The sequence below is a fragment of the Uloborus diversus genome, chromosome 9, assembly GCF_026930045.1.
Source record: "Uloborus diversus isolate 005 chromosome 9, Udiv.v.3.1, whole genome shotgun sequence".
NCBI lineage: Eukaryota > Metazoa > Arthropoda > Arachnida > Araneae > Uloboridae > Uloborus > Uloborus diversus.
In genome coordinates, this window is record NC_072739.1 from 40,245,024 (window position 1) to 40,256,199 (window position 11,176).

General features: G+C 37.9%; 1 protein-coding gene across 1 annotated transcript in view; it reads left to right on the forward strand.

The window, feature by feature from the left end:
- The window catches only part of LOC129230012 (chitinase-3-like protein 1), a 31,857-nt gene extending 21,358 nt beyond the window's left edge, over positions 1-10,499 (forward strand). Inside the window, exons 7-9 of the mRNA XM_054864397.1 lie at positions 3,858-4,043; positions 6,944-7,069; positions 9,745-10,499. Coding sequence (XP_054720372.1) covers positions 3,858-4,043; positions 6,944-7,069; positions 9,745-10,230 — 798 coding nt within the window. The 3' untranslated portion in view covers positions 10,231-10,499. The remainder of the gene's footprint in view (positions 1-3,857; positions 4,044-6,943; positions 7,070-9,744) is intronic.
- The last annotated feature ends 677 nt before the right edge of the window (positions 10,500-11,176 follow it).

The window sequence follows — 11,176 nt, forward strand, 5'->3', positions numbered from 1 at the left end:
AAAATGGGTACAAGCCAATTGGAGAGAAAATTCGCCACACAGGCGAACCAAAAGACTTTTTGATTTTTCTATTGCGGGCAAAGCCGTGCGGGTATCACTAGTTACTAATAATAAAGCTGAAAGTCTCTCTGTCCAGAGGATGTCTGTAGGATGTCTGTGACGCGCATAGCGCCTAGACCGTTCGGCCGATTTTCATGAAATTTGGCACAAAGTTAGTTTGTAGCATGGGGGTGTGCACCTCGAAGCGATTTTTCGAAAATTCGATGTGGTTCTTTTTCTATTCCAACTTTAAGAAAAAAACTATCATTAATTACGAAATTGTCATGACGTGGAACCGTAAATGGGCACAAGCCAATTAGCGAGATACGAAATTATCATAACGTGGAACCGTAACGTCGGTACAAGCCAATTGGCGAGAAAATTCACCATACATTATTTGTAAAATACAGGCGGAACCAAAAGACCTTTTAATTTTTATATTACGGGCAAAGCCGTGCGGGTACCACTAATCTATCATAAAGGATGTTATTTTTTGTATTTTCATGTACTTTTTTTTCTTTTTTGCAGTTTTTACTTTATAATTAAAACAAAAGTGTAAATAATCAATAATTTATTCAGTAAATTACCGCCCAAAGCCTGGGCTAAAGCAGAAATACATGAAATACACCGCCAGCTCAGTCATTTCCAGCCGAGGACTGCAGTTTCGTGCTTATTAGCACTCATCAGCCCGGAATAGGAAAGTGATAGAGCTGTAGATGGAAAACCTCTTAAGGAAGCCAAGAGTGCCAAACAAACTGGTAGCCAATATAGGATTAGCGCATACCAGACGAGTGACCGAAGCAATGGTTCGGTTCAACTCGGGGGCCCGGTAATTTACTGAATATACCATGCCTTGCCTTCAATCCCCGAGTTGAACCGAACCATTGCTTCGGTCACTCGTCTGGTCTGCGCTAAGCCTATATTGGCTACCAGTTTGTTTGGTACTCTTGGCTTCCTTAAGAGGTTCTCCATTTCCAGCTTAGTCCCTATCAGCTCAGTATCCTATGCCGGACTGATGAGGGCTAATAAGAGCAAAACTGCAGTCCTCGGCTGGAAATGACTGAGCTGGCGGTGTATTTCATGAATCAATCATTTATTTCTCATACTTTAAAAATTTCATCTCTTTTCAAATCTAAAATTGTCCATCAAGGACTTCTTCAAAAAAGGAAAACAAAAAGTGCATTTTGTATTCTTGCTGCTATTAACGTCATTCAGTACATATTCAATAACCTAAAGATAAATTGTCCTTCATTTGTCCGTTCTTTATCGCACCTACCTGTTAAATTTGATAGGAAACCTCCCCAGAATGTCAGCTCATTATTGAGACGGCTGACTCGCGAAGCGTAACCAACAGCTTTTATCTAATTACTTAGGTGTTTAGAATGAAAGCAGAAAGAAGCTGCGTAACGTAATTAAAGACACGCACTCTAATGAATGGATCTTTGAAAACAAACTCCCAGTTTAATTGAAAGCAATAATTATTAACTTATTGCGATACGTACAATGATGGGAAATTGAATATCATGAATATTTATTGTGTTATGGCAGCCTTCCAAGGCTTAGTAACAGATGCTTAATAAAGAATATTCGGAAGGCAGTGCAGATAAATCACTTGACAAAAATAAGATAGTTGGGGAGACTAGGTACCTTTTATACAGGAGAACAAAACTGACACTCTTCAGGAGAAGCAACCGATTTTACGCTCTCTAGTTTGATTTACGTACGAGGAAGAACCTCTATTTTTTCGTTTGAGAGCTATGTGTAACAAATCATTTTTTCTTTATAAAAGTAAATTTTATGTTTGTTTTTTCATATGTACTAAGAAATGCTTAAGTAGTTACATCATATTAAGCAAGATACTACTGTATTTTTATTCATTGAATGAAAATCATAGTTTTACCTAATAGAAAGTTGCTTACATTTGAAGCTGTTGTTTCACCGTTTTTGAATGGAGCTGTTTCTGAAATTTTAAAAGTATTTTTTTTTTCTGACAGAGCATGCTTAAAAACATAAGATTTAACCATTTTTTAAATAATTTGACAAAGTTTAAAACAAGACGATTTCAATCGGTGCGCAGATGGAAATTCATTTTTTACGCTTCTGCACATGGCATCGCAACTGATAAAATGCCATTCATTAATGCTATTATCATGTCCTGGCAGCGCGGTTGGCAGCAAAGCGTAAACATTTAGCGCGGCAATGGAGTAGCGTGCCCAAATACATTACTTATGACATCATAAAGACCACGCCTTATTTCCGAATTCGGACATTTAAAAATTTAAAAAAAAAATAATAATAACTGATGGGAAAATAAAAGTTTTTTCTGGCTCTATGTTATTTTTTATTTTTTGCTTATTCTATTAATTTCAGTGACTTTTGACTAAAGAAAAAGCCCCATTAACGTTATGACGTTGTTTGGGTCAAGTTGATAAAATATGTAATAATTTAACTCGGAAGTTCTTAAAGGCTTTTTGTTTTGGTTTTGTTTTTCCATTAATGCATAGAAACAACCCTAAAGACAGCAGGAAATTCCTGTTTAAATATTTGAAAGAGCGTATTTCGAAGAAGATCGATATACTTATGTTCATCTTAACTGTAAATCAGATTTACGTGTATCATCTAACTCGGATTTAATCTTCAAACATTTAATGAGAATCTTAAAAATAATTGTTAAAAACTACATTTAGTTGCTTATTACTTCAACATAACAGCTTGTTCATTTGTGTTTCAACTCGATCCACGTTTGTTTGGTGTAACTGATGCATTGCGAAAACTGTTTTAAATATTTTTTTAATAAAAATATATACTAACAAAGGTGTTGAATTTGTTAATTGATATGAAAATAGTAATAATATTCCATGTAATTTTATTTTGACGCATAACATTAAAAACAAAAACGAGAAGTATCAAAATGTAAAATATGTGTTAACTATATCGTAGCCCCCCCCCCCCAATAATGAGGTAGTTGGAAAAAAATGGGGTTGTTTCCTTCAGTCAAAATTACTACTTTTAGTCACTGAAGTTGATAGAATGAGCAAAAAAAAAAAAAAATGGATACAGAAAATACTTTTATTTTCCCAACAGTTATTTTTAATTAATTTTTTTAAAATGTCCGATTTTTCAAACAAGGCGTGGTCTTTATGACGTCACAAATGATGAGCTTTGCCGCGTATTCCACCAATTCCACTAATGCACTGAATGTTTAGGCTTACTGTCTACCGCGTTTCCACGTTATGATAATCAAGAAGCGAATTAAATATTGCTCTCTACGGTTGCTATCAACCATATCGTTGCCAATACATGTGAGTAAAGAAGCAAATTAAATATTGCTCTCCGATTTATGGCAACAGTGAATGGCAGTTCATCATTTGTGATGTCATACGCAGAAGCGTTAAATAATGAAATTGCACCGATTAAACTATTTTTTTTTTTTTTTTAATGTTAAACTTTGTAAAAGTTTTTCAAAAATGGTCAGCTCTTATGTTTTTAAGCATGCTCTTTCAGAAAAAAATACTTTTAAAATTTTGGAAACGACCCCATTGCAACCTAGATCATTTGATACATAGCTGATGTTAGAAAATCCATGTTTATACGAGAATGCAGGCTTGCTTTGATCTGAACCTACTTTTAACTGTTAACGCACCCCCAAACGTTTAAATTTACACTTTCTTTTGTTAGTTTTAAAATAGCATCATGCTTGTAAAGTGAGATAGGTATCATTTGCTTAAAAAGCTGCTGACGAAAAACTGAATGAACAAACCTTTTCTGTTTCTTTTCATTCTAATTACCTCTATTTTTGTGATTGGTCGATTCTCTAGGATTACGCAGTCAAGTATTGGATGAAAAATGGTGCTCCGGCTCATAAATTAATATTAGGAATTCCTTTATACGGTCGCAGTTTCACTCTCCAGAGCTCAACAGTAACTGGATTCGAAGCTCCCGTAACTGGGAAAGGAATGGCGGGAGAATTCACCCGGGAACCTGGAATGCTGGGTTACAATGAAGTAAGAACCTATTAAACGACTTATGTTTAATTTCAGTTATTTTAAAGGATGAATATTTTCTTATTTTATTTGTATAGAGTATCAAATAAAATGCATATCCTCTTTAAATGGCTATAACACTAACGGGCCGAGATGGCCTGATCGATAAGGCACCGGGCTCAAAACTGGAGAGTTCCGGTTTCGATGTCAGTCGGTCGAAGCTCCTCCGTGTTCACTGATGGTGACTGGGGTACATTAAATATGCTGTCTTGGTCATCAAGTCCACTACGTGAATCAATACTTCTGAGGGTGCTAAACCAAGAGTTGTTTAGCTCCTGGTTTGGTTCTAAATTTCCACATGTTGATAGATGATACCTCCATCTATCGTGTGCTGTCTGAACTAATTCGAACTTCCACCTAAATGTTTCTCGCTAAAACGGAAGGCGTCCCTCACTCCCTTAAATCGACTAGCAATTGTTACTCGGGTTCAGAGATCCGAATGGTATTAGTAGCAACAACAACATAAAACGAACAACTATTTGTACAAAACTGTTTCAAAAACCAAAATAATGTGAAAAGGGTGGAAACCAATCATTTAACGAAAAAGTTCAAATGCCGAGTTTTCTGGCCCAGGCACAATTTTTAATGCTGACCGATTGAATCCAAAACTTAGTCATTGCAATTGGTATCTGGATTTTTTATGTGGGGACATTCCAAAAATAATATTCACAATCACAAAATTTACTATAAAAACTATGAGAAGACAGCAGCGATTAAAAAATAATGTACCCAAAAGACAATTAAAATTTAGCTGCGTTTTGAATTCTATCAATTAGCGTTATCAGCTATGACAGAATCATGAATGCCGACCATTTGAACACTTTCGTCTGGTTAACCTATAAGTTCCCACCCCAAGCCAAGGCTAAGGCAGAGCTTCAACCAAACTCGTTTACGGCAACCAGATACTGCAATTTTACGCTTATTAGCGACTATCAGTCTAAAGTAGCCGTAACCAAGCTGGAGACAGTCTTATCTTTACCTGACAAAATGAACCGCACAAATTTTGCATACTCCTGCTGGTGTGAGAAATTAATTTAAGATACCAGTGTGAAGGTAATCCCAGCTACCAGTGTGAAGGTAATCTCAGCTTTAATGAGAGGCATACTGTCTGCAGCTCTGTAGCTCGTCCAGACTGAGGATCACCAATTCGCGAGAAAAATGCAATGTCTCGATGTCGTAATTTGGTGTGTGCTTTCATGGTTAAATACATTCTTTTATGATTAACAAGTCATGGATAGGAGTGATTTAAAACCTATTGTTTGCTTAATTGACACAACGAGACGAAAAGGGATCCAAGTGCACTTGTTTCGAGTAACATGCATGCTAAGCTAGGCATATTAGGCAACAACGTGAGTGGGCTTTCATTGATTTTTTTTTCTACATCATATTGTATAGCAGCACCTTTCAGGGATGCCATCACCACCTCCTGTCACAAAACGGTTCAGAATAACTCCGACCATTTGTACCATAATTAGGGCTAAAACCCCTATATAGACGAGTCGACGCATCAGCTCAAGGGCGCACATATGCAAAAATTCAAGAGGGGGGAGGGCTCAGATATTTTCCCTATAGAAACCGATTTCAGAACAGATTAAAGCTATAAAAATTTGACATTTTAAATAATTTATTCATTAATGGCTGGAGAAGAATTTTTTTTACGTTTTTGCAAAGATAAACGTACTAAAAGCAAGGAAGTTCTAATTTCAAGGGGGGGGGGGGCTTGAGCCCCCACTTGCCCCCAATAATAAGCGGCATTTGAATTGTTTATTAAATAAAATATTTGTCCAATTTGGCAAAGCCCGAAACTTTATTCTGGTAACCCTGGGCCCACAACAATGAAAATCCAATCCAAAATGGCTTAACTTAAGCTGCCGGGTCGGCTTGTCTTACGTAGTGGCTCTAGTTAGGGCAAACTTAACTTGCAGCGTCGTAACGCGGTGATTAGGATCTGCTAAGCCTTCAGAATGCTGCCAGGCAGTAGCATAGATAGACTTCGATGCGCCCCCCCCCCCCTTTGCAAGATTTGCAAGTGCGTCCCCCCCCAAAAAAAACTTTTTTTTCAACTTTAACATACAGGGTAATTTTTTCAGAGCGTGCGCCCTCATACCTCTTCCGGCCCGCCCCCGCGGATGTGCTATGTACGCCACAGCTGCCATTTTAGGTTGGCCCCAACTACAGTTATCTCCAAATTTTTAATTTTGGCACTCACACCACTTCGTTTTTAAATGCGCGAACCTTCCTACTACACACTCTAACAAGATTACTACACACCCTATCAAAATGGCACCTATTGGTGCAAGCATTTTTTTTTTTAAAGCGCTTTTTTGTTTTTAGACAGGGGGGGGGGGAGGTAAGTTCCATATGCAAATTTCATTAAAACCTCATATTTTCTTATTACTGCTCCTTAGGTATACTGATCGGAGCAAGGATATCGACCCCCCCCCCCCCCAAGAGCGATGGCACAACCCCTCAAATGCAACGGAGTATCCCTCAGAATGCGAGCTCCGCCTCGCCCCCCCCCCCTCCCCGATCAAAAAACATAAAAATACTTCCTTGAAATTTCAATGGCACAGCCTGTACCATTTTTTCTCTCATGGGCTCCTCTGCATATGGAAAGTATTTTCGATTTCTCTTTCTAGGTAAATAAAAAAGTGATAATAATAAAGGTATTTTGAATCACTGCACAGTTCGGTTGAATGTAGTAATGTAGTCCGCGTAATCAGTGCACACTAATGTATTAGTAGAACCACTACGATTTTTCTTTACAAATATTCACTAGCTTTTCGACCTAATGTTGTTGAAGTTCACATAAGCGGTCCACCCTACACTGGAAACTAAAGCTGTTATTTTTTGCTTCCTAGATATGTTCCCTGCTTAAAAAGGAAAAAGGTTGGAAAATTGTCGTCGACAACGACGTGCAAGCTCCTTATTGTTTCAAAGACAGACAATGGATCGGCTATGACGACATCAGGAGTGTCCCTAAAAAAGTAAGTTTTTTAATTAGGAAGTGCAAATGTGTGGTGATTGTTGTATGTAATCTATAGAGATTGAAATGTATTGTAACTTACGGTAAGCGGAATATACAAGGTCAATTAAAAAAATATACGACCTTTGGTCGATGAAAAAAAAAACTGGCATATTTGGAGCATAGGAAACCTAAACCCCCTTAAAGCAGTCCCCTTGAGACTCACGACACTTCTCTCAATAATGCTGCGATGGTTAAAGACTCTTTGAACTGTGAAGGCCTATTTCAGAAAAGTTTTTGTTCGGCAATCGTTGCAGCCAGAATGACCTCTCTTGTTTGAAATTTCGCACGTTTCTTTAATTTGGGAGGCATCCAAAAGTCGCAGGGATCAACACTAGGAGGGTAAGGAACCTGCTGAACCACAGGAGTGCCGAAAACATCTAAACCAAGTCCGAGAAATGTGCTTTAAATCGTCACCAGAAACAGTATGCAACTTCTGAAAGGTCTTCACTTGCTGCAGTTCATTTTCTGCCAAAATTTGATTCAGTAGCTGTTTACCAGTGACTGGCACTACTGACAGACGGGTAAAAATTCACGTATGCACAAAAAGGTTCGCAGTTAGACATAAAAAGTGCTCCACCTGTTACTTTCGACGCGCATGCTCAGAGCTTTTTTTTTTTTTTTACAGTCCAGTCATATTAATTTGACCATCGCCTTCTTTTGACGTCAACGTTAAATAACCAACCGCAGAAGGCACGCGTCATCAGCAAATTTGATGGATATATAATGTGTGTTGCAAGCGTTCAGAAAACTTTTCAATTATTGCAGTCACGCAGAAACGGAGTGAATTATCCAACGTCCAAAAGGACGTCAATGGCTTTCGGGTCAAGGGTGGAAACATTCCTGAAACAGCAAATTTTGTAAACTGTTCTCGGACTACCACGGTAAAAGTATACCGTGCAAGGCAAAATGACACTATCCAATACCAGCCACGTGGCATACGTAGTTCACCATAGGATATAGATAGCAGAGGTGAAGGACGGCTGTGAAGATGCGCTCGGGCAAATAGACGAGCAACCTTTGAGCAATTGTCCGCCCAAATGAACCAAGCGCAACAGTGTCTACACTAAGACGGTTCAGCGAACATTGCTACTTAAATGTGCCTCCGAAACAGAGACCTGGTTAATGCAACTATGCTGTATGCTGTTCATCGGCAGAGAACAATGGAATTCCACAACAGAACTTCCACTAAGTGGAAACAGGTCACTTATTCCAATGACTCAGGTTTAATACTGCATTGGACAGATGGACGTTGGCGTATACGGTATGAAACGTGTAAAACCAAGCACCCTGAAACAATTATCGGAAGTGTCCAAGCTGGTGGAGAGAACTTCATTAAACATCCCATCAATTTCAACAAAAAGGAAGAAGGCATTAAGATCAACAAACTCTGACATGCTGCACTTAGACGGATTATCCCGAGAGATCCTTTTAGCCTACTTGAAGCAGCGACGTACGTCCAGCTGCCACTCCCCAACCAGAATGAAGAGAGCTGAAGTTTCAGCCAACCAGAAGCAAGGACAAACGGTCATCCGTCAATCCTGACCCAAAAACGAAGGAAAAGCTAGCTCTTCTCACATAAATATAGACAACACTTCGAAATCTGCATCAGTTGCTAGGAAGTCGCTTCCCTGGAAGCTTCGACCACGTAAACACTGAAGATGACCGCCGCAGATGCGGTTGAAACGTTTGAGGCAACAACACTCAGACCCACGTCGTAACACCGCGGAATCTCTCAGCATCGTTGCTAAACATTGCCTGAAATTGCGATTTTTGACGTAAATGTAGCAATTTTTTCCAAATGTAGGCTCTGACCCCCCACCCGCCTTTTTTTAAATTTTTTACAAGAATAGTGCGGAATAAAATAAATCTTTTTTTTTCTTAAATAAAGTTTCTAGTTTTAACTTAAACACTTTTGTTAGTTTAATGTATTAGCTACTTCACAACGAAAGGGCGGCAAATTGAGAAACCGCCCTGAGGGACAAACGTTGTAGCTACGCCACTGCTACTAAAGGAACAAATTTGTTACATGGCTGTATCAAAACGAGTTGCAGAAAAAAGAAGCATAGTTATTCCAGTGGTGAATTCATAACCAGAAACAAATGCCAAAAGAAAATGTTTGTTTGTGGTTTATGGCTCAAAGTACACACTTAGTACAGATGAAGACTGAGAAAATTTTCTGGTCGCCAATGGCGAGTAGAAGCAAATTAAATAGGTGCCATTACTTACTTTTTGAGTAGCCACTTTTTTTGTAAACTATAAAAGTAATTAAATAATAAAGTAGCTTTTAAATTGTTTGAAACCATAAAAATTATTCTTTTAAGCTAAAGTTAATGGTATAAGTAAGCTAAATATTGTATAACCAAGTGTTAATTGTGCGATCAGAAAATTATTTCATTTTTAAGAGAGATTGTTTTGGTTTTGGTTTATGGTCGAAATCCCCAACGGAATGCATCGGAGTTCATTTTAATTATGGGCACTTGGGGGAAAGATGGCAGCCTCACTTTGCGTACGCTATAGAACAGAACAGCTATTCAATATGAAATTCAATATTCAGGTGACGTCCGTACAATACTCATGTGAGTAATTAGTAATAAACTACTGTTACGAAAATTAATTTCTTTTTTCTACTTTTAGGTCGATTACTTACGTAAAATGAAATTGGGTGGAGCAATGGTATGGTCAATCGAAACAGATGACTTCAGAGGCAAGTGTCATAGCTTCCGTTACCCTTTGCTGACAACCATAAATTCAGTTCTTAACGGAACATCTGTACCTCTTCCCGATGAAACTGGTCTTGAAGAAGATAATGATATATCTCCAACAAGACACTCCTCAAGTTCCTCTCCCAGGCCCAGCTATCCTCCAGTCAAATCCTCCACCAAATCTAGTTTTAGCACAACTAAATCAACTGATGGTACGTCTGAAGACTTCTTACCATGTCCAAGTAGCGGATATTTCCGACACCCCACGAACTGCAAACTCTTTTACATCTGTCAGCCAAAAAGCCCAACTAAAGATATGGGCTATCGAGTCTACCTTTTCCATTGCGGCGCTGGGACGGTTTTCAATGAAGAATTCAGAACGTGTGCCTTCCCAGACTCAGTCCCCAAATGTTCCTAAAAATGTCGTTTTTACCAGCCATCTTTGGACATAAATAAAAAGTTTAGGGCGAATGCAGATGAAGCATTGTACTGCAGAATTTCTTTGAATTGACCGGAAAGGAAATCGTTTGTCGGAAATGAAAATTTAGGGTAAAATGCTGATTGAACACTGTACCACGGAGCCAAATATGCAGACTCATTGACTGTAATTATAATCAGCGCTGCTTTACCGGAAATCGGATGTTTTTGATTATCATGGTATCATTTCAATAAAGTACACATTTGTGACTCTTTTATTTTATTTCTCTTTGTCAAAAAAAAAAAAAAAAGTTTGCACTTAAATAATAATGTTAGTGGAAAGTTATTCTATTGTCACCTTTTTACCTTTGTCATTTTTTTACATTTCACAGTAATCTGCAAAGAAATGTAAAAAGAACGAGCTGCGTTGCCCGGCTTTGCCCGGTCTACCTTGAAAAAAAACCATTGTGTCAAGTGAAGTATACTCAATAACCAGGATTAAATGAAAGGAAAAAAAAAACATCATGCAAAATTTCCCCGCCAAACAATGACGACAGGTACTAAAATACTTTTAAGAAATTAAAATAAAACGAGAAAGATGGAAATAAACAATGGATTCAAAAAGCGTTACCGTGGAAACGCAAAATAAAATGGTTAAAAACTTGAATAGAAAAGAGATTTTTGAACTTTATTGAATTCGCTTGAACTTGTTTTCTAATGGAGATAGAGGGTTAAACTTTCGATCTTAGGTCGAGTTAGATCTAGAGTAAAAAAAGCAGCTCTTTCCAATGGAGTCAAAACGAAAACTGTGGAACAATTCCTTCACTTTTTAGCCTACTTTCCCAGTAAAAGTCAGAAAAAGAAGAAAAAAGCATGAAAGAAGGCTTAATGCATATTGAAAATATCGCAAAAAACAAAAAACAGCCAAAAATAAATAAAATAATTAA